The sequence below is a fragment of the Danio rerio genome, chromosome 7, assembly GCF_049306965.1.
Source record: "Danio rerio strain Tuebingen ecotype United States chromosome 7, GRCz12tu, whole genome shotgun sequence".
In the NCBI taxonomy this organism is placed as follows: domain Eukaryota; kingdom Metazoa; phylum Chordata; class Actinopteri; order Cypriniformes; family Danionidae; genus Danio; species Danio rerio.
The window spans coordinates 60,118,233-60,142,571 of NC_133182.1; the positions used below are offsets into that span (position 1 = coordinate 60,118,233).

General features: G+C 36.2%; 2 protein-coding genes across 3 annotated transcripts; one reads left to right on the forward strand and one right to left on the reverse strand.

The window, feature by feature from the left end:
* Positions 1-1,987: 1,987 nt before the first annotated feature.
* Positions 1,988-14,804, forward strand: fastkd3 (FAST kinase domains 3). 2 transcript variants are annotated; one of them, XM_001338215.8, is made up of 7 exons: positions 1,988-2,216; positions 4,869-6,300; positions 9,497-9,585; positions 11,166-11,331; positions 11,426-11,495; positions 11,595-11,709; positions 14,338-14,804. In XM_001338215.8, exons 2-7 carry the CDS (start codon positions 4,878-4,880, stop codon positions 14,434-14,436), a joined length of 1,962 nt encoding a protein of 653 aa, XP_001338251.1. In that variant the 5' UTR covers positions 1,988-2,216; positions 4,869-4,877; the 3' UTR covers positions 14,437-14,804. The 2 variants fall into 2 exon arrangements, with proteins under 2 accessions (XP_001338251.1, XP_073763490.1); XM_073907389.1 differs by lacking the exon at positions 4,869-6,300.
* Positions 14,569-22,302, reverse strand: chmp5b (charged multivesicular body protein 5b). Its single transcript, NM_200380.1, is given in 8 exon segments — positions 14,569-15,040; positions 16,298-16,413; positions 16,495-16,603; positions 16,714-16,785; positions 16,877-16,970; positions 18,263-18,309; positions 21,338-21,442; positions 21,928-22,302. Coding segments are annotated over 8 exon segments (663 nt in total). The 5' UTR covers positions 21,997-22,302; the 3' UTR covers positions 14,569-14,989.
* Positions 22,303-24,339: the final 2,037 nt, after the last annotated feature.

The following is a 24,339-nucleotide window of genomic DNA, read 5'->3' on the forward strand; positions in this document are numbered from 1 at the left end:
ATCAAAATAAAATCCTGTATTTTTGTATTTTAAAATACTAAATAATAAAGGGAGCATGAAATGTCTTCACAAACCTTCCATCAATAGGCCTGTTGGATCAAACCCTTCAGTGTTAAACTGACTTTGTGAAGTAAAGTGTTTGATAACAACAAATATCCTCTTCCACTTCGTTCACCTATAGGGAAAGTTGTGGCCTAATAGTGAGTTGCAACAACTTTTGTTTGCTTTTTTATTTTTACAACACATATGTTGTTTGCTTTTGTTTGAGGAACTGGAGCCTTGACATGGTGTGATTTAAAGGGCATGGCATATGCAGGTAACAATGTACTGTTAAAGGGTTAGTGCACCCAAAATTAAAAATTTGCCTATTTACCTTTAAGGCATCATATGACTTCCTATTTTCAGTTGAATCCTTCTTTAAAAAATGAACTTGAAGCTCAAGCCACAATACAATGGGCGGGTGTTTTACTTCAACAAGTACAATAAAGAGCAACCATTCATTCATCTGATGATGGGTAAAAATCCTAAGGAACTTGCTGACCATAAATTTGTAACATAAAGTTGGTTATTAATTCTTTTGACTATTAAAGTAAAGAACTTTTATAATGTAAAGTAAAGAACTTTTATTGTCATTGTAGTTATACAACAAAATTTGCTTGGTAACTCACAGAGAGACCAGCAGCAATATAAAAAGAGAGAAAACAAACAATAGACATAATACTAAAATATAAGATGTAAGATAAAATATACTAAATGTAATAAGTCACAGTTGGGTTGTGGACAAGGCCAAATAATCCTTTCAAATTCTTAAATTTGCTTACAAAAATGAATTGGATATGGGGATATATCCAGCTTTTTTAATGTTTGAAAATTTCAGATCTTTTGAACAGAACTCTAGGACTGAAGTAGAATATTACTGGGTGATAAAGTTTGTGTTTCGTAGAATATTGTAAATAAGTAGGTACGTGAGTAAAAGTGCTAAGCTATATTTCAGACAATGAAGCACATGGACAGTATGTGGCGTCTGTTGTTTACAATGTGGTATATGCACACAGACTTTCAATTTCAGTCAGCCAGCCCCAGGGCTACTGGTGAATTGTCATCTCATGCAAAATCTCTGCGTTACGATCTAATTTTTTTAAAAACAGCAATTATTACTGCCTGGCTGAGATACAATATAAAGTAGGTATCAGACCAAACAAAAAGCACTGCAATAAACTTTTTTTTTTTTCGTGCCTTGTCTTAAAAATATGGAAATTAATTGGAGTTTCTACACCAGCCTGCGGCTATGATAGTGCCTGCATTTAAACAGTTTTTCGTCTCCTTTTACACTTTAACAACCAAATGGATAATTTTCTCTTTATATTTTTGAACTACATTACAACATCACTGCTGTAAAAGTAACCTTATGAAATTGAAAATAGTCAAATTAAACTCTCACCGGAAGTTCATCATTGGCTGAAAAACACTAGCTGTGCATTTAGCCAATTAGCAAATTAGTGATTTTTTTTAACATGGTGGGGCACATTGGATTGGAATCAGAAATTTAGAATATGTACAAAATAGAATGCAAACACAAATAATCCGGCACAAAAATGGCCACAGATTTGCTTCCCTAAGCAGTCAAAAATTTAAGCAAGGGTAATTTTTGTTTTTTAATTAGTTTTCCTGAGAATGTATTGCTAATGAACTCACAAAGAGACACAACTATTAAATTAATCTTTAATGCAGTAACAGGCATTCAATTACACAAGGACAAATTGAAAAGTTGCTCAAAGGAAAAGTCTGTTTGGTTTGTAGCAATGGTTTGTAGTCAAGAAGTCAAAAAAGCCAAAAAATAAAAAATAAAACTATATTCACTGGTGGATCAAGGACCCAAATAATGGCTGTATTTTTTTCTATTTTGATTTATTTGATTTATTTATTTCATTTTATACGCTTCGATCCAATAGGTGGCGGTAAAGCTGATCTAGATTGTTTGCTACATGCCAGAAAAACTAAGAAGAAAAAGAACTGAAGTTGCTGCTGTTTCTTTGCAAAGAAAGATTTTGTTCTTGTAACGTTACAATTTCTTTAAGCTATGGCCGAAAGCTTTATTGAATTGAATACTAAACTTTACGAGTGTCTGTCAGATACCTCACATGCCTCATCTTAAAGGAGCTTGATGTGTCGCATGCTGATATGTGTGTAATCTGCACTGGATCCATGTACAAAAGGTAACTGCTGTTCGTTTATGTCTTTGTCTTTAATAACTGTTTTCGTTTCCACCATAACAGAGTCATATTTGCCATTACTCTTATTTTTCACACCAATCTGTCCTGTGATTGTAGCATATAGGCCTATCGAACTAACAACGCAATTACCTTGACTCCCACATGAAGGACACAACCTGATTTATGAGTTTGGCTGCTGCTGTAATAGATTAATTATTTTCGTGCAGTCTTTATTTCCATTTCCATCATTAATACATTTGCTTTACTTTAGATATTAGAGATAAAATAATCATCTGTTTTAATAAAATTATAGATATGTACAAATGTACAGGCATGTAAAACGCAGAAAGTGAAATGTCAGCAATAAAAAACAACAAATAAAACTATCACAAACAATAACACAAAAGTAAGCAAACAGAATTAAATAAATGGTACTTTATCTGTTTATCTAGCATATCTAGCATGAAGCATATGGAGCTACAAATAATTGTATTTAAATGTAAATCAGTGTAAGTCTATTATTTCTGAGGGGCAAAAACTTTACCAAAATGTTGTAATGATTTGTGGATTTCTATGTTTATACATGATGTAAACACTAGGAACTACAGTATATTATCACAAGCAAGACAGATATTTTCCTATAAAGTCAGCTTGATTGTAAATGTGATATTGATTTTATAAAAGAGTTTAACAAATTTGAAATCTTAGTAGCTTACATTACAGACTGTTCCCCCTTTTTATTTGTCTGATGAAAAGCCAATACTTGTTCATTTATACAATTGGAAGTTGTGGTGTGTCAACATGTTGCTTTTAGTATGTGTAAATTAAATTAACACTCAACAGAAGCATTGAGCAGTTAAGAAGTAATGTATATATTTCCCAGTATAAAATAGGTTAACAAATCACTAAGATTTGAATGAAAATATTACAGTAATAATAGTTTCAATGCTGCATGGTGGCAAAGTGGGAAGCATGATCGCCTCACAGCAAGAAGGTCTAGAGCAGTGGTCACCAAACTTGTTCCTGGAGGGCCAGTGTCCTGCAGATTTTAGCGCCAACCCTAATCAAACACACCTGAACAAGCTAATCAAGGTCTTACTAGACATGCTTAAAACATCCAGGCAGGTGTGTTGAGGCAAGTTGGAGCTAAACCCTGCAGGGACACCGGCCCCCCAGGACCGAGATTTGTGACCCCTGGTCTAGAGAGATAGTCGCTAGATGTTTTAGCCCCCTGATCTCCCTGTGTTCGTGTGCGTTTCCTCCGGGTGCTCTGGTTTCCCCCACAAGTTCAAAGACGTGGTATTGGTGAATTGGGAGAGCTAAATTGTCCATAATGTATGTGTGTGAATAAGTGTGTATGGATGTTTCCCAGTGATGGGTTGCAGCTGTAAGGGCATGCGCTGCGTAATACATATGCTGGGTAAGTTGTTGGTTCATTCCTCTGTGGCGACCCCATATTAATAAAGGGACCAAGCCGAAAAGAAAATGAATGAATGAATAATAGTTTTCAATTATATTGCATAATAATATGTAAAATTGCCTTTGTTTTTACACAGTAAATTTTGTTGCCTGCTATTTTGAAGAATGTGTTATTGCATTACAGTATACCATAACTATGAATGCCTATTATCATTTACACTACAATGACTGAATTATAGTTAAAGTGATCAACTCAAAAATGAAAATGTACTCATTTTACTTATCCTTAAGTAGTTCTAGACCTTTATGTGTTTCTTCTGTCAAACACAAAATAAGATATTTTGAAGAAAAGGTTGTAAAAATTTACTTTTATAATGGAAAGACAAATTTGAGGGCAGTCAATGGTTAAAGTTTTCCAGCCGGCTTCAAATTATCTTCTGTAATAAACAGAAGGAAAAAAAACATAACAGTTTGGAACAAGTAAAGGGTGAGTAAATGATGACGGATTTTTCTTTTTTGGGTGAACTACCCAATTAAATTGATCTTTATTTCAATGGTGCTTTTTACAATATACAGGTTGGGCCATTTATATGGATACACCTTAATAAACTTATTGGTAATTTTTTAAGAAAAAAATGGTGTGTTTGGTTTTAACATAACTTTATTCATTCATGAGTTATTTACAAGCCCCCTGACATACTAATGTGCCACTAACAGGACATTAATATTACCAACGATTCCCATTTTATTAAGGTTATCCATATAAATGGCCCAACCTGTAGATATACAATGTAGAAAAGCTTAACTTAGATGAAGTTTTAGTAAATGAAAACTGCTTCATCTCAGTTTAGTTCAAATCAATGTAATGCAAATGACACTGCTGAATGCTGAATGCTGAAGATCAAATCCACCGATGCTCAGCTCCACTAGTCCCAGCCAAGCAAGCCAAAGCAGCAGTGTCGAGGAACAAACATCACCAGTTGAAAGAGATAAAATCTTAAGAGAAACCAACTATTGGCTTGCTTTAATGTGATGTTTTGATTAGTGTGGCCCCAAGCCAATTTATTTACCTTATTCTTTTCCGAACCCTGTCCATCATAAAAGGTGCTTTCCAAGCAGCAAGGAAGCATCATCTTCCGTTTTAAAGTCTTGTCTTGAAGCAGACATCTCTATTAATAAGTTCAGTGAGAGTATGATATTTCATTTGAATGTTTTTTTCTTTTGTTTCGATTATAGATCAAGGAAATGGTGACTCTTTTTCCAATGGCCAAAACACTGGCACTAAGACTCCGTGTGCTGAGCCTTTTGGATTACCAAATCCTGAAAGCCTGTGCTGGTAAACCTCTGTCTTCTCCTTTTCTTCAAACCTACACTGGCTGCTTTCCTACATGTTCCTTCCACAGTGCAAGGGCTGTATGCACCACAGAACGAGACCCACTTTTCCTTGCTTCTGGATCTGTTCGTCCGTACCAAGAGCTCTGCCTCAGCGGAAGTGGACTGTCTTTGATGCACTACCTGTCTTCTAATGAGGACCACGCTTTTATGAAACGCCTCTCCTCTTGTAGTACATCTCAGCAAGTGCTACATCTCTTGCGATCTTACTCTGTCCTCTCAAGTGCAGTAGCAGCATCTATACTTCACCGACTTGCTGACTTGGAGCATGATGCCCCAGAAAAATCATGGAGTTATTTATCAGATGTGGCCTTTAATAAGCTGTGTCAAAGACTGGAGGATAATTCAGCTGAATTAGAGAATGAAGTGTTGGTTGGAGCTCTGTTAAGCTGTACACGACTCTACCTTGGTTCTCGGAGCAGCTTAGTGCTAAGGCTGGTCTTGGAGTGTCAGAAAAGATTGGATTCAGAAAAGTTGAATGTTAAAGTGCTTTGTGGCATATCCAGGGCTTCATTTGCTTTAGAGGGGCATGATTCTGGCTTGGTGAAACAGGCTATGAGTCAGCTCCAAAAAACAGAGACTGCTCAATGGAAAGCAGCAGAACTTGTTGCCGTTTACTGTATGCTAGCAACTGGTTTGGCTGAAGATGTATTATACCAGGATCTTCTAAATGAAATGAATGCTCAGGCACTTCGGCTAGTTCATCAAATGGACCCAGAGGCAGTTAGCAAGATTCTAGGTGCTTTAGTCACATTGAGACAAGAGCAAGCATTACCTCTTGTTATTGCACTTTGCAAGCAAGCTGTGCATCAGGTGCAAAGCTTTGCAGATGCAGAACTCACTGTGGTTTTGTCAGCACTAATGCACTTTGGACACAGTGACCACTTTTTTGTGGAAGCTCTTGAGCGCTATGTGCCCAAAGTTGCCTTCACAGCTCATGCAGAAACCATAACCAAAGTGATGCAGTTTTTCCAGCATCGGCGCATACTTTCCCTACCTGTTTTTAATGCGGTGGCTGAGAGTTTTGTGTATCGTGCTGAGGAATACTCCACGTGGCAGGTATCACAACAGATAACTACACTGGGAGTTTTGGGATATCTGCCACCTGATGCTGGTCGGTTGTTCCGAAAGGTGGAGTCTGTATTGCATGCCCGCTTTTCACAGTTTCAGCCAAGAGCCCTTCTAGACCTACTTCATGCCTGCACTCTTCTACAGAGGTACCCACTTAATTTCGTCTCCAAAGTCTTCAGCTCTTACTTCTTGCAGCTGCTACAAGGTAAGAATCAATATATTCCAGAATTATTCATGAATATTTTTAATAACAACTTTACACATTATATAATCATGTTGAAAGGTCACTTGTGAGACTGGGACTAAAAAAAATGATACTTTGGCTTCTTCATGCTTACGTGCACTTCATCTAGTTCATTGAGGCCAATTCCCAATTCTACTCCTTATGCCTAGTTCACACTAAAAGATTTTAAGCCTGATTTGAGCCCGATTTGGAAGTTAACGAGCTCGCCGTCAGATCGGGCTGTGATCGGGAAGAAATCTGCGGGTGCTCGGCGCTCGCCGCTCTTTATGTGTGAACTATTGAACAACGCATCAACGAGGCTCGCTGATGCGTCGCCGAAACCTCGCAGACGGAAATCCAACATCTAGCATGCTAAATATTCCAGAGCAGTCGGTCGACTTAACCCCACGTGTGGTCAGATGTAGTGACGAGCTGCAGCCAATGTGAGAGCATATTAGCATGAGCTGAATGGCTGTGTGTTCAGGAGCTCAGCAGAAACATCTGTGATTGGTCAGAATGGGCATCGGTGCACTTGCTTCATTCTGCGTTAGCACAGACATAAGAGTAGGCTATATTAACAGTGGAACTAAAATTCTGTAACTATTAGAATTACCATACTGCTCATTCTGACCGTTCTCATATAAAAATAAAAAAATTCCATATTGTCACAACATATTTACATTCAAAGCTATTATTGAGATATTAAAATTAAGCTTTGAATGTCTGGCATCATATTTAATGACACCATTACCCTAAAAATATAATCTTTTTTTTGGTAATACAGCCTATAAATATGTAGTTAAGATATTAAAACACTTAAAGGTCTTGGCTTTCAGTTTCACTTTCAATTTCACTGCACAGAATATGCTGTTTTGAAAGATATCTGAAGTAAATTGATGTTTTTGCCATCAGAAAGTTTTGTTTATGTTAGCAGGAAGTTGCTAGGCAAGAAAATGCACACATATTTAAAGTCACAGCGAAAAGTATCAGACATGCATGCAGTCATTCTGACCAATATGGTAATTTAAGGCGGAAATGCTCAGTTATTTACTGTTTTGTAATAAAAAAAATAACAATGTCAGATAGAAATACAGTGATAGTTAGAAATCGGCAGGGTGTTATAAATATGTTAGTTTTATTTCAAAGAGTTATAAAATTACAAAAATTAAAAACTCTGTGTATCTATCCACTCAAACCTTGCAGATGAGTGATTAATCCGCTCATAAATCAGCTGATTTGACGATGTTTTTAAATGCTTTCTCCAAAGCTTGAAACGCTGTCAGTGATGTAATCAGCACACAAGCAGCCAATAGTATTCAGCTTTTTCTGACGACTCCTCCCTCAAAATTTCATTGGCTGTGGTTTGGTAGCTTGAATGAGCTGATGGGGAATGAGTTGTTGTCAGATCATGTAGTGTGTGACCCCCCTCTTGTGGATCATTCACAGAGTGTTGCGTAGTGCGAACACCACAGAGATTAAAAGACACAAAGTCAAGTGATGTAATGTGAACGGCACAGCGATCTGCTGATGTTTAAAACCCTGCAGTGTGAACTAGGCTTTAGCCTATACCCTTATTTGAAGATAACAGAGATTTCCTGGACCACACTAGAAACTAAGGGGTACAAAAATTTACTTGTCCCCCCATCATCGATCTCGTATGAAGTAAAAAATCATGACAACATATGATGACGTGTGCTGGTGTTGTTGTGGTGTCACTTTTTTTAGGGGTAAATTTAAAGCCCTTCCCCTTCACGCTCCGTTTTAATGGCAAAGAGGAAGGGGTAAAAAATAGAATTGGGATTAGGGTTGTGACGATACTGGAATTCAGTATCAATCCATACTGAATTTTGAAAAACGTCCATTTCCTGCTAAAATTTTAGCACTGTTGAGCACAATATTAAACAGCGCTGATTTGCCATTGTGTTCACATGCTCTGCAGAAATAACTGTGATTGGTCATGAAGGTCAGCAGCTTACCGAACTCACTGCTGTTTACTGAGTGTAACCACATACAGGGACACTGGAGAGTTTTAAAGCCGTGATTCAACAGCAGATAACTTGATGTCAGCTTTATAGACAAACCAGTTGATCGACGGGATTTTGAAATACTCCAGTGTCCCTGTAGCTATGGTTACACTCGGTTAACAGCAGTGAGTTTGCTGAACTGATGACCTTCATGGCCAATCAGAGTTATTTCTCTGGAGCCTGTAAATACAATAGCAAATCAGCGGTGTTTAAGAACAGGAAATGGACGTGTTTAAAATTTCTGTACCGATCGGTACCGAATTCCAGTATTGTGACAACCCTAATTGGGACTGGGCCTTTATGGTGGAGGTTACTGAAAATACAGATTATATTGTAAAAGGTTTGATGAATTTAAGTGTGATTAGAAATTCAGCAAATAAATGGAGTATAATTTGATCACCACTCTAAATGCACAGGTCATAATGTTTCAGTTCATCTGTTGGCATGACAGTAAAATTTATGCATTTTAAGTCATGGATAAACTACATCTGGGAGGTTAACAAAATGGCTTTTTGTGTGAAAACAACCATGCTAGATGTACTTTATCCTGCTTATAACACAGCTACTTGTCACAAAACAAAAACATTGTGCTGAGACATAATAGTTAATTAATCCTTTATTTAAATGCAATGCTGACATATACAAAACCGATTGAGTGGTGCTAATGGAGCAAACAATAATTTCTGCATAATTCATTCACAAGAAGGCACCAAACAATCAAAAGCACAACAACAAAACCAGGAGCATGAATGGAGCATATTTTCTTTCTATGCATATTCTATTCTCCTTTTTTTGCCAGTCAAGATGACTGGAAGGACCTTGATGAGTCTGTGTTGATATCTCAGAATAGCATACGTTGGAATGTCATGACTGATCAATCCAGACAGCCATGTAATAATGAACTTTACTGTAAAATGTCCAGTTTGAAATGGTCAAACACAGATGACTATATATTTTTCAGATAAGTGATGTTGCGAGCTGTATTGCAGATTCCAGCTGTAAACTGTTGATAGTGATTTCTCTGAATGTGTTTGTGCTGAAATTGTTTAACGGCCAATGAAGAAGCATATTCAATTAAATAAGTCAACATTTAATACCCTAATATCCCTTTGCAATTTCTCAATATTTGTTTTTCCATCTCTACACTTTCTTAGGGGAGGAAGGCAGTGGGTTATCCCATGTAGTGCTTGCACAGCTGACCCAACTATACATGAGCGTAAAGCTGGAGTGCCCATTTTATGATGTAAGTTAAATAGGATTTTTCTCATTCCTATGTAATGCAAAAAAATGATTCTGTTGTTTTATTCAAAGTCATCTCTGTGACCAATGTTAGCACCAAGCATTAACATTTAATGGGAAAGAGCCTTAAATGTGTTTTAGTTTATTGTGTCCAGGGTAGTTAAATAGTATTGGGGTACAGAAATTGAATAATCAAACGTAAAATAAGACTAAAAACTCTTTCTTTAACTGTTTAAATAGTTCAAAATGATTTTTACTAAAGTTATAAATAGTCAAATGTTCTTGTGCCTTGAGTGCTTTAAATGCTTGCAACAACTTTTGTAAAACAACTTTTGCAAATCTCATGTGTCCTGCACTGTAAAGCTGGTCAACTACAGTGTTGGGCACATTCCTTTAAAATAGTAATTAGTTATAGTTACTAGTTACTTCTCACAAATACTAACTGAGTTACATAATTCTAAAAGTAACTAATTAGCAAGAAAATTAACTATTGCATGACTTTAAAACAAGTCAAATTTGTCCACTGATTATAGAATAAATATATAATATTGTAGACTAATCTACACTATTGTAATGTTTTTGTGGGACAACGTGAGAGACAATTATCAAATTTCAACACATCTGTGTAAATATTATCATTACTATAGTTGCACAATAAAACACAGTAGATGGTTTAGAACTTTAAGTATTTATTGAACAGACCACAAGACTTGAGGTGCTTCATTAGATTAGAATTACTTGTCACCAACTCAGAGAAACTTTTTTTTCTTGGTATAAGTTGCACGATACATAAGCATTCTTGCCTGTCACCTCAACGAGGGATTAATTTGATTATTTATTACTGAAAAAGTATCGCCGTTTTTTTTAAAGCGCTGTTATTTCCATCACTGGTCAACTATAATCCCAACTTGACGTTGCATACACTGCAAAATTGCTTTTCTCAGTTAGATTTTGTTGTCTTGTTTCTAGTCCAAAAATCTAAAATTCTTAAAACATTGCTAAAATAAACAAATTAAGGGTGTGAGCAAAATAATCTTATGTCAAAACGACATTTAAGAGGGAAAAAAATCCTTGATTAACTTTAACTTAATTAACTTTAATTAAATAAACTTAATTTTGGCATATCATTTTTCTAAAAACAAGACTATGTTTTGCTTGTCCATAGAATGCTTCTTAATTGAAGAATTTAGAAACCAGACAGAAAGTAAGACTAGCATTTGCATATGCGCACATTGCCATATTGATGCTGAAATAATATATTGTGCAGTCATACTTTACATCAGTGGGCTCAAACTCAATTCCTGGAGGGCCACAGCTCTGCATAGTTTATCTCCAACCACCTCCAACTCACACCTGCATAATAGGCTCTAGTAGTCTTGAACACCTCGATTAGTTGGATCATTTGTGTTTGAATAGGGTTGGAGCAAAACTGTGCAGAGCTGCAGCCCTCCAGGAATTAAGTTTTCAACCTATGCTTTACATAATAGGTGACCTATAGGTAATATTTTAACGTCATTTGTTTATGTTTTTTCTTTATTCATTACAAACAATGCTCATTTACCAATTTTATTGTCTTATTTGAAGGGTCCACGTCTTCTACCAAAATTTTGTGTGAAATCATTTTTGGCTCCTTTTGAGACTCCAGTGGAACCTCAATTCTACAATGCTCTAAAGTCTGGCCTTGTGGATCTTCTAGGAGATCAATCAATCGTTGCATCCAGAGTACTTACCCCATATTGCTATACACTAGGTAGAGATTTTGCATCCAGTTTGGCCCTAAAAGTGTGTATAGATAAATTTTAAACTCTGTATGTGCCATTATTCTTTTGTTTGTATATTTACAGATATTGAGATAAAACTAGATGAAGATGGATTTGTCCTGCCTGCTTGCCATGCAGATGATGTTCACAAGAGGTAATCATGTCCTCCTCATTACAAATATAGCGCTAATATTGAGTGGTCCTGTGAGATCACATCATATTCTGAGCTCAACATGAATTTATGTATTATCAGGATTGCTGTCTGTATTGATGGCTCACAGCGCTTTGCAGCAAATGCAAAGAAACTACTTGGCAAGGAAGCCATGAAGCAGCGTCACCTTAGAATTCTGGGATATGAAGTTGTTCAGGTAAAATCAACGAACTTAGCCTTTTCATCAACAGACTGTAATTTTTTTTAAAATGCAAACTTTTGCTTCGATGCCTTTTTCAACATATTGGCATTTTTCATGAATCTAGGGTTCCCATACCTTGGTTAACTTCAAATTCAAGGACCTTTCAAGGTCTTTTAGGTCCAATAATCCTAAATGTTAAGTCTTAATGTGACATTTCAAGTGAGAGTAAAGTTGCATCAGGTTTATCTTATTATGTTTGTTGTATTTTTGTTTTGCATACGAATGAAGAATATTCAGTACATCCTCGTGATATGATGTGCATGGATTTTATTGACATCCTCAGACGTTTTGAGTATAACTTTAAGTATTTCTTGCCTCATGATTTACATTGTCTAAAATTCAACATTGGATTCAATAAAATATTTGGAGAGAAAGTTTTGATAAATTTCATACAAGTATGATCAATGAAAATTACAAAGTATTGCAGAGAGTCTATACATTAATGGACTAAAAGGAATAATACAGATTTTTATTTTCCAGAAAACTCCATAAACAAAGAAATTCGAGCAACCTTATTTTACCGTAATTGTGCTTAATTTAAAAAATGTTCTAGGTCTTTAAAAATGTTCTCTCAGATTCACAAACTTTCAAGGATTTCAAGAACCTATGGGAACCCTGTGAATTATGTTTTAATGAATAATTTGCCCCAAATTTGGTATCAGTTGGTTATTAAAGATGCACTACGCATTGTGACCATTTAGTGCAGGGGCCACTAAGTTTGGCCCTGGAGGGCTAGTGTCCTGCAGAGTTGAGCTCCAACCCTTATCAAACACACCTGAACAACCTAATCAAGTTCTTACTAGGTATACTTTCAGCTAAACTCTAAAGGACAATGGCCCTTCAGGACCCCTTAGTTTATTAAGGTTACTGCATTGTTTTGTTAATCACCCAACATTGAAGCCTTGCTCTGCGACAGTTGAATGCATGAAATGTCCGACATTACATCCTCTTTCCCCCATTAAATCTGTATTACCAAGGCTATTAGTGCCTGTTATTTTATTATAAATTCTTTCAGTGTTCATTCTGAAGAACAACATAGAATAGTGAGTTTGGATGTGGCAATCAACTATAATTTCACTCAAAATGTAGATTTTTCTGAAACGGTGCAAAATATTTATCTTTTTTTCACAAAAGAATAAGGATCAGCTGACAAATATTCACAACACTCACAAGACCAGTGGTCACCAAACTTGTTCCTGGAGGGCAGGTGTCCTGCAGATTTTAGTTCCAACCCTTATTAAACACACCTGAACAAGCTAATCAAGGTATTACTAGGTATACTTGAAACATCCAGGCAGGTGTGTTGAGGCAAGTTGGAGCTAAATCCTGCAGGGACACCGGCCCTCCAGGACCGAGATTGATGACCCCTGCACAAGACACATGTCAGTTACCTGGATAATCCAGGATTATATTGCATGTTTTTTTTGATTTTCAAGCATCTTCTACATCTATCTCTCTTCTATGAACTGTCTCAGACAGCAAGTACATTTTTACATCAGTGTTTTCACGTTTAAAGTAATTGCTAGAAAATGGAAACCAAAGAATGTGCAAAAATTAGATTATTAAAATTAGACAAACCAAACTGTTAAAAAGAACATCTAGCGAGATCTGAAAGGAAAGTTTACATGTGAATCCTTCAAAAAATGCTAGAATTTCTATCAAAAGTCAACCTTAAAAACCGTTTTAGATTTTTATCTTATGTGTTATTCATTTTTAATGATGTCTTTATTGTTCTTTTTTTATAGAAATAGAAAATTGGTACATTTGATCTGGTTTTGCAAAGAAATAGCCACAAAAGCTGATGTAAATAATCATATAACTCCAATAACTATCCATAGATCCAAATAAAAAATATCCAGTCTGAATAAATCCAAAACTATCTTTCTCTTCCCTGCTATTGAACAGTTCAGTAACAATATAGTACTTGAACTTTTTAGTCACAAGGGAAGTGATCAAAAAAGCAAATATATTGACAGGTGGTCAAGATGATTCGTAGTTCCTGGGTGAGCCTGTGTTAATAGTATTACTGATTGTTATCAGAAAATAACATACCTTGGTTGAAATGTGGTACTTGACCAATCAAAATCAAATATTCAAGAGAGTGGCGTAATTGAGAAACTTAACATGTAGTAGTAATAAAGGACAGATTAAATAGGAAATCACACCTCACAGTTCTGGATACAAACACTCTAGGCCAAAAGAAAACAACAAATGGTATTAATGTACTTAAATAGTCTGACAGCGATTCATCTTTAAAACTTGATTATGATCCGATTAATCAGGTTATGATTAAACAGTGCTCATAAATGGCTATATGCATTTTGCAGTAGTGGATTGGACCTGAAAACATTATTATTGAAAGTACAGCTTAACAAGGGGATAAAACAATTGCGGCGTTTTTTTGTTTTGTTTGTTTGTTTTATTAACTGTTGTAATGTTTAATTGGTGGAGTATTCTAGAATTTGAGATGTTTAGAAATGGTTAAATTCATTTAACTTATTCATTTGAACCTCACACAGTAGTTTGGAATTTGCTACAAAGATTGTTTGTCCCACAATGATTTGAGTTTTACTCTTTCTCTAGATTCCATACTACGAGTTTGAGAAACTGAAGAAAAAAAAAGAGGTTGTGGAATATCTGCACAAGAAAATCTTTCCCCACAGCTATAGACTGAGTTGGTGAGGCCTGAATCACCACATCCATGCTGAACTAATTTCACTTTCAGCAGTTTATCAGGGGTATTGATGATTGTTTTGATTTATGGGTTTTAATTGTGAGATTATGCAAATTCTTATATTAAAAGGAAAAACAGAATACATAAAGGTTGTTTATTAGTGTATCTATCAAAATGAAGCAGGCACATTTGTTTTTACCTGAGCCAGTCTGTTCTCATTGTTCTCACAAAAATAGCATCAATTTGTTGCGTGTTTTTAACCAACTGTAACAGAATTACACAATGTTACATTGCAATGCAATCCTCCAACAATGTCAGATATATATTTTTTTAATATTTGCTTTCAATAAATGACAGTATTGCAGTATAAAGAAAACCAACTACCAGTGTATATCCTTGAGAGAAAAAGAAGCAGAAGAATATTACACCAAATAGGATGAAAAAGATCAACATATGAAAGATTGTTCCAATTTTGATATAGAAGGTCTGTCCCGCTCTTTGATTGTGTGTTTAAATATTTGTCCAAATCTTTTGTGGGTTTGGGAAGTTGTAGCGCTGTCATTATGTAGCTGGAATTTGAGGTAGGCCAAACTCATCCACCAGTACTCCATCCTGTGTGCAAACAGCAGAATGTCAATTAGCAATACACATTTTCTTCATCGCAGAGACACATAGCATTCACTCATACTTTCAAGGTAAAACTGCTCACTACTAATAGATTGATAGATTATTGCTGCTCTGCACCTTCAAATTTAGTTGTAACCTCATACCACACCAGTTATTGATACCAGTGAAGAGTACTCTCTTTTTAAAATTGCACTCATCAACAACAGGTACGTTTCTGTTAACCTGACAATACACACACATACAAAAAGGAAATTGTCATGTTCACTGCCCATCGTTGTCATACTTTAAATTTTATTTAATAGACCAGAGTTGGTTATATATTCTGAAAAAATACAGGTTGACTTTTTGACTTTTACATGACTGAACAAGCTATTGTGTGAAGCTAGAACAGTGGTGTCCAGTTCTGTTCCTGGAGGGCCAACATTCTGCTGACTTTAGCTACAAAACACTTGATTAACTGGTTCATGTGCGTTTCATTATGGGTTACAGCAAACCTCTGCAGGACCCTGGCCCTTGAGGGACAGGTTAGAATGTCCCTGAGCTAAAGTAAAAACAAAATCTCGAGATTTGACTTTGATAATGCAGAATCTGACACTTCAGACAAAAAATTTTTATCTTTTACACTTAAAATAAAATCGAAGAACAAACTCCAAACAAAAAGTTAATTTTGAGTTTGTTTATACAGTTTCAAATTGCTCACCAATTAAGCCTTTAATATTTTCTAATATACATCTAGAAGTCCGTAATGCTAGGAGCATGTGTAGATTTGAATCTTTCCTTAAACACTAGGTGCATCCTAAGCAAAACTATTATTTGGAAGTTGATGCCACGAAGTAGTGATGGCTGCTGTCAAAACACTTTTTAAAGCTTCAAATCTTTACTAATATTCTGTTTTAAATCAGTGGTTTTGAAGCGCATATCACATGGCAAAGTCACGTGTTTTCAATTCACCATAAGCATTTCAAAACCTCTGGGTCATAACAAAATCTACATGAATCTCGTGGCTTCACTCTGATCGCCCCACAGTTGTGAATCAATGAACGTTTTTACCTGATCTTAGATCATTTTTATGAGTTACTAAGTTGTCTCTTGCTTATCAGAGCCAATTATGAAATAAATATAGTGAAGTTCATTTATAGATTATACTTTCAATTTAAAGCTATTAAAATATATTTAAATGTGTACTGTTTACTCTAAAAATATAAATAGTTTTAAGGTTTATGACCCTTTAATCGCATTTACCCGGTTAGTGGTTCTGTCTCCTGGTGCTCCCTCAGGTATAGCTGGAGCCGAAGACGCTTCGTCCAGATAGGAATTGTCATCATCCAAAAGGAGTTCGTCACCCAGTGCATCCAGCTCTTTTGGTACAAACAAAAATGCAGGTTCAATATTGCACAAAGTTGCTGCTAAATGACAAAAGAAAAGAAACGTTAACTAACCTGCTTCCAAGTCATCTTCATCAATTTCTGGTGTCCCATAGCTGCGACTAAGAGCTTCTTGGACTTCATTAGCATCTTCCATCATGTCCTCCAACTGGTCTTGCAGATCCTGCAGCATAAAACATTTTGAATATGCAGTCTTTGCAAACGCTTACATTTTCATCAGTTCATGCCATCTGTATTTTATTCTATTATTTACACAAGAGAAAGGAATCTTACCTCGATCTGATCAATTTTAACATTCTTGTATGCTTTTTTCATTTCTTTGGCACCGATTTTCATTGCCTCCACCTATTTTAAAAACATTAACAAGAAAACAAATATGTTTGATGTATATTGTCATAAGAAAATAGTAGTATTTTTCCTACGTCTGCATTCTTACCGTGGTCTTGGTGTCTTTTAGCGTCTGGATAGTGTAGTTTGCTTGTTCCATGTTAAATGACTGCTGCATCAACTGGTCTCTCTGCCCTTCATACCTGGAGATATATACAATATAATTCAGTACAACAGTGGATACATCAAAATCAGAAGACCAAATAAGACCAGGGATTAATTCATTTTATTATGTTTTAATGCAATATCAGCAGCATTGGCTATATGCATGGCAACACTTGTACTAAATAATTTATAATATTAATTGTTCTTAATCATTCATTGCACACAAATACAACATATAAAGATAAAAATTCTGAAGTTCCTCCAGAAGACACCTTTTTAAATGTTTCCCTTAAAAGATTTCCTGAATAAAAATTCTCTAATATCATCTAAAAAATACATTCTGTTAAAATGGGTTTTGATGATAAAACATAAATCACAAACGGTTTTTCTTCCCCTTTCAATTATATGCATGAGTGGCCAATTCCACATCCCGTATGTACCTGATCATGTCTATTTTCAAACTAGTAATGATTTTTTTCCATTTAAAAATGGATTCACTTTGCATAATATGTTTACACATTCGTCCCATACCATTTGTCATTTCTCATCAGACACAGGAATACAACATTCTGCTACCTCCAACTGTAGGACTACCTTTGCTGCTTTATCTGCCCGTTCATTTCCAATCAATCCTATATGGCAAGGATCAGATTTCATAGACTCAAGTGCTTGTAAGCAGGACATAGACTCCATTATATTCATGTATTCACATTATGCTCTGGTGAATGGTAACCAGGTTCTAAGTAGTGCTTTATAATGACAAAAGAAGAAACTGGAACAAAGTGACAAAAACGAGAGCAAACAACTGGTTGTAATCTTAAAAAGATCTAATAATTGAATAAAAAGTCTGAGAATAAAAATTGTGGATGTTCTACATTCAGTAATCGGGCTGTTAATTAACCATTTGTGTTTGTGTTGATGCTGACGTTCCAAACCAAATGAGTGATTGCAGCTGCAAGCAGGAAATATACAAAAATCTCAACGTTAAATGTTCTTCAGCCTCCTGTCAGGTAACAGAGAGCTTCTTCTTCTTCTGACAATTTATGTTACCCGGCCAGATTGTGCTACCTCTTACTAAAAATAGGTAGCACATCTCAATAACAAAATGCACTGTGACTGTGTTGTCATTTTGGTACTGTAGTTCTGTTGCTGCTGGTGTTTGTCACTAGCTAAAGTATTGTGCATTAATTGTTAAAAACTGAACAAAAGATATACACACAAACATACACACAGGATGGTACTGTGCACATTTTGGATCTGGAAACCATAAACTCTATCTGGCAACACTGAAACTGACAATAAGGAATGACTACAAAATAATTCTACTTACATTCTCTTCTGTTTGAGGACTCGCATTGCTTTCTGTTTCACCATATTCTAGAAAAGAAGCAGAGAAAACTCAGTTGGAAAAAAGGTTAAAAATTTAGCAAAAATAAAAAACGTTCTTGAACATGTCAGGATTGTTCAGCTGCACAAACAAGGCCCCTCTTAGCACACTGGCTACTCACTTTTTTGGTACTTTCTGTTGTGCATTTTTGTCCTATGCGCTTAAACTTTTGATCAGCTAATAAACAGCTGTTTGACTTTTCAGTTTTCTATGCATTGCCTGTTTTCTAGCGATCTAACTACCTACAGTGGGTACGAAAAGTATTCAGACCCTCTTAAAATTTTCATTCTTTGTTATAGTGCAGCTAATTGCTAAATCATTTCAGTTATTTTTTTCCCTCATTAATGTACACACAGCAGCTCATATTGACAGAAAACCACACAATTGTTGACATTTTTGTAGATTTATTAAACTAGAAAACCTGAGACCCTTTGCTCTGTATTTCGTCTTTTTGGGAAAGATGCAAGAAGTTTTTTACACCTGGATTTGGGGATCTTATGCCATTCCTCCTTGCAGATTCTTTCCAGTTCTGTCAGGCTAGATAGTAAGCATATGTGGACAGCTATTTTATGTCTCCCCAGAGATGCTCAATTGGGTTCAAGTCAGGGCTCTGGCTGGGCCTTTCAAGAACAGTCACAGAGTTGTTGTGAAGCAGCTCTTTTATTTTAACTGTGTGCTTGGGGTCATTGTCTTATTGGCAGGTAAACCTTCAGCCTAGTCTGAGGTTCTGAGCTCTCTAGAAAAGGTTTTAGTCCAGGATATCCCAGTACTTGGCCACATTCATCTTTCCCTCGATTGCAAATAGTCGTCCTGTCCCTTCAGCTGAAAAACAGGCACACACCATGATGCCGCCATGGCCATGTTTCACTGTTGGGAGTGTATGAGACAGGTGATGATTAGTGCCTGGTTTTCTCCTGACATACTGCTTGGAATTAAGACCAAAAAAGGTTTAATATTGATCTTATCAGACCATAGATTCTAATTTCTCTCCATCTTGGAGTTGGTCAGGTGTTTTTTTTCTCCACTGAGGAGAGACTTCCATCAGGCCACTGCCATAAAGCCCTGACTGGTGGAGGGCTGCAGTGATGGTTGACATTCTACAACTGTCTCCCATCTCCTGACTCCATCCCTGTAACTTAGACACAGTGATCTTTGAGTTTTTCCTTACCTCTGTCACCAAGGCTCTTTCCCTCAATAGCTCAAATTGGCCAGATGGCTAGCTCTAGGAAGGGTTCTGTTCATCCCAGACATCTTCCATTTAAGGATTATGAAGGCCACTGTGCTCTTAGGAACCTTAAGTGCAAATACAGCTGGACTCAAATGAAGACGTAGAACCATCCCAAGAATGATCAGAAGAAATGGACAGCAACTGAGTTAAATATATAAGTGTCACAGCAAAGAGTCTGAATACTTCGGATCATGTGATATTTCAGTTTTTTCTAATAAATCTGCAAAAATGTCAACAATTCTGTGCTTTTAATAAAATTTAAGGGGTCTGAATACTTTTTGGTAGTGTGGTGGCTGAGTGGTTAACGCTGTCCCCTCACTGCAAGAAGGTCAGTTGGCATTTCTGTGTGGAGTTTGCATGTTCTCCCCATGTTCACGTGGGTTTATTCTGGGTGCTCCGGTTTCCCCCACAGTCCAAAGACATGCGCTATAGGTGGATTGAATAAACAAAATTGGCCGTAGTATATGTGTGTGAATGTAAAAGTGTATGAGTGTTTCCCAGTACTGGGTTGCGGCTGGAAGGGCAACCACTGAAATGTGTTTTTACCACTTTTCAAAATGTAATAGTTTAAATAACTTCATAATTTAATAATTTCTTTCATCTTTGCCATGATGACAGTACATCATTTTTGTTTTGAAGACGCTATTTTTCAGCTTAAAGTTTAATTTAAAGGCTTAACTAGATTCATTAGTTTGACTAGGAAGATTAGGGTTATTAGGCAAGTCATTGTATAATGATAGTTTGTTCTGTAGACATTTGAACAAAAATACATTGCTTAAGGGGTCTAATACTAGTAATATTAATCTTAAATAAATATTATGTTATTTATATATATATATATATATATATATATATATATATATATATATATATATATATATATATATATATATATATATATATATAATAACAAAAATATAAATTGCTTTTATTTCAGGCAAAACAATAATATATAACAATAATAATATAATAAATACTGTGAAAAAAAATCCTTGCCGTTAAAAATAATTTGTGAAATGTTTGGAAAAAAAAAGTAATAATAAATCACAGACACAGAGCTAATGATTTTGACTTCATGTGTCCATATACTGGATGGTGTGTGACACTTTAAAAATAAATAAATAAATAAGAAACAGATTACCAAACCTTGGAGAAATACCTAACTGTTTTTGGAGTAAATCTGAATGAAATAAGACTATGTTAAGACTGCATAGTCAATGTTAAGCACAGTAGCCTACGATCTCCAACACTGACTGAATGAATAAAAAGCAAGTCTAGATTCTATTTGACTTCCACTATAAAAGGTATAGGGGATGAAGTAATCAAAACAGTGAAGTGACAATCAGGTCTGAGATTTAGAGTATATCTGTCAAATCTGAATTAACACTATATACATATATCTGTCTGTTTCCCAGAGATGGGTTGCGGCTGGAAGGGCATCCGCTCCGTAAAAAAACTTGCTGCATGGAAGGGCATCCGCTGCGTAAAAAACTTGCTGGATAAGTTAGCAGTTCATTCTGCTGTGGCGACCCCGGGTTAATAAAGGGACTAAGCCGACAAGAAAATGAATGAATATATCTGTCTGGCCACATTTGTATTGCAAGAATATAACAGCTTCAAATCGCAATATAACGTATAGCACACAAGTTAGACATTATCTAACAACACACAATTTAGTCTATTGAAATTACTGTTTGGGATAAGCAAGGAATGAAAGAACAATTCCTGTAACGATTAAACAAAACAACAACAAAAAAATCCACCAAGGCAAAGTCTGAGGCGAGTTGTACCTTTGATGGGCCGTCCCTCATTTTCTTCATCTGGTCTTTGTATTTCATCAGTTCGGCATCAAGCCTGGCTATTTTCTTATCGACCGACTCTGCTCGAGAGTCAACCTGGAATTTAGCAAAGCAAAGAAAAATATTCCACAGAGTTTCATAGATGTACATAAAAATAATAGCCCAAATTGTATAAAGATAAAAATAGCAATGATAAGTCACTGATGATCACTAACAAACCAGCAAAACAGGTTTAATTTTACACAATATCAACAACACAAACCCTTTGTCCCCGGAAACATCTTTTAAAACATAACTTACGTGCGTATTTGGACACAACAATCACATAATTAGCACAAGTAACAGTTAAACAACAAGAGAGTGGTATAATGTGTATAATATATGATATAACGTTACACACATACAGACAGAGTCTGTTTCACGACATGACACAGCAAAATATATTGATAACAAAAAGCCTGTTCAAATTGTCATTGACATTCAACATAATGAGAGATGTAAACGTTACCCCGAAACGCTGACCATTTCAGCTTTCAGTTATTTTGTTGGGAAGTACAAAAGTTTAACAACAAAATACTTACACCTGATATACAGTCCGTGAGGTTCGGCGGTGGTCCTTTGGGTTTTCCTCGTCCGAAGATACGATTCATCTTGACAGTATCTTTAATAAACGGGTTTAAATAAAAACGAAGAAAAGACAAAACAGTCTCTCCCTTTCACCGCCTGACAACAAAACGCAGCCTGAAAAGCAACCCGGAAGTACTGACGTCATGACGTCCAAGAGGTTTCACACACATAGATATGTTTCACACAGACCAAGACCCATTTAAAGCAAAACTTAATGGTTAAATGGTAAACTATGTTATTGGCACGTTCGAAACACTGCTTCACAGTGATTCGAGATCTTTAAGAACTTTTTTGTTTTGATTCAGTGGATCGGAGCTTTTCGAACTCCAGTATTCACGTGATTTCAATAAAGAGGCGTAGGCGTGTCCAACTAAATGTAGAGCTGCGCTATCTGTACAGACCGATCCCTTGTTGACGTCAAAGTACCGTGAGAGCAACTTAAAAAACACACGGAGCTGTCGGATTATGGCAAGCCGTTTTAACATTTACTACTTTGTTTTGACTATCCATAAATATATTTAGAGATATCTCTAATTATATTTTTAACTGACCGCTACCAGTTTGTGAATCTTAATGGACAGCCTTCACAAATCTGCCCAGTAAAGTATGGGGTGCCTCAAGGATCAGTTTTAGGCCCTTTACTGTTTACAATTTATATGCTACCTCTGGGAGACATTATTAGAAGACATGGGATCAGCTTTCACTGCTATGCAGATGATACTCAATTATATATTTCAACTAAACCTGACGAGACGTCTGAACTTTCTAAACTAACTGAGTGTATCAAAGACATCAAAGACTGGATGACCAACAATTTTCTTCTCTTAAACTCCGACAAAACAGAATTGTTACTTATTGGGCCTAAATCTTGCACACAGCAGATCTCGCAACTCAATTTACAATTAGAAGGATACAAAGTTAGCTTTAGCTCTACTATAAAAGATTTGGGTGTCATATTTGACAGCAATCTAACTTTTAAAAACCATATATCCCATGTCACTAAAACTGCCTTCTTTCATCTGAGAAATATCGCTAAATTATGAAATATGCTATCCATCTCAGATGCAGAAAAGCTAGTCCATGCTTTTATGACTTCGAGACTGGATTACTGTAATGCTCTATTTGCTGGCTGCCCAGCATCCTCTATTAACAAACTTCAATTAGTACAAAATGCAGCAGCCAGAGTTCTGACCAGGTCTAGAAAATATGATCATATAACCCCAATTTTATCCTCCTTACACTGGCTGCCTGTTAAGTTTCGTATTGAATTTAAAATATTACTTCTCACCTATAAAGCTCTAAATAATCTAGCTCCTGTTTATCTAACCAACCTTCTGTCTCGCTACAAACCAACTCGCTCTTTAAGATCTCAAAATTCAGGGCTTCTGGTAGTACCTAGAATAGCAAAATCAAGTAAAGGAGGTCGAGCCTTCTCTTTCATGGCTCCTACACTCTGGAATAGCCTTCCTGATAACGTCCGAGGCTCAGACACACTCTCCCAGTTCAAAACTAGATTAAAGACCTATCTGTTTAGTAAAGCATACACTCAATGCATCACCTAGCGGGTTCCACACTGGCTTCTACATCTTGCTTATATACACTATGAACAGCAGCTACGCTAATTATTTTCTTTATTCTCTATTTTCACCTGGGGATACTCATCCCGAGGTCCTCAGATTATGCGGAGTCACTGATTGGATCCAAGACCAGCGACGTGATGATCCCAAGGATTCCATATCCGGGACCAGGCCATATCCTGAGCTGCTGCTGCGCTGATGGTCGTGGGGAGTGGAGAACATGAGTCTGATTTCAGCGACGCTCCAGGGACAGACGAGTCTTCGCTGAGGCCATCTTCCAGCCTAAACCACGACGAATGAAGTTCTGCACTAGACTTTTGGCCAGCGGAGAAATTAAAATGGTCGTGCCCAACTGAGTCTGGTTCTCTCAAGGTTTTTTTTCTTCACTCCCATCATGTGAAGTTTTTTTTCCCTCTCCGCTGTCGCCACTGCCTCGCATGGTTCAGGATTGGTAGAGCTACGCATCGATGAATTGGCTCTTCAGTGTTTGAACTCTCAGTAATGATTAAATTACACTGAACTGAGCTAAACTGAACTGAACTTAAACACTAAAAACTGAACTACACTGTTCCAGTTACTGAACCACACTGTTCCAGTTACTATGACCATTTATGTGAAGCTGCTTTGACACGATCTACATTGTAAAAGCGCTATACAAATAAAGCTGAATTGAATTGAATTGACTAGTCATAATTATAATTCGACTAGTCAGAATGACAATTAGAGATATCTGCAAATATAATTTGACTAGTCAAAACTCAATTGAAGATATCTCTAATGATGTTGTAG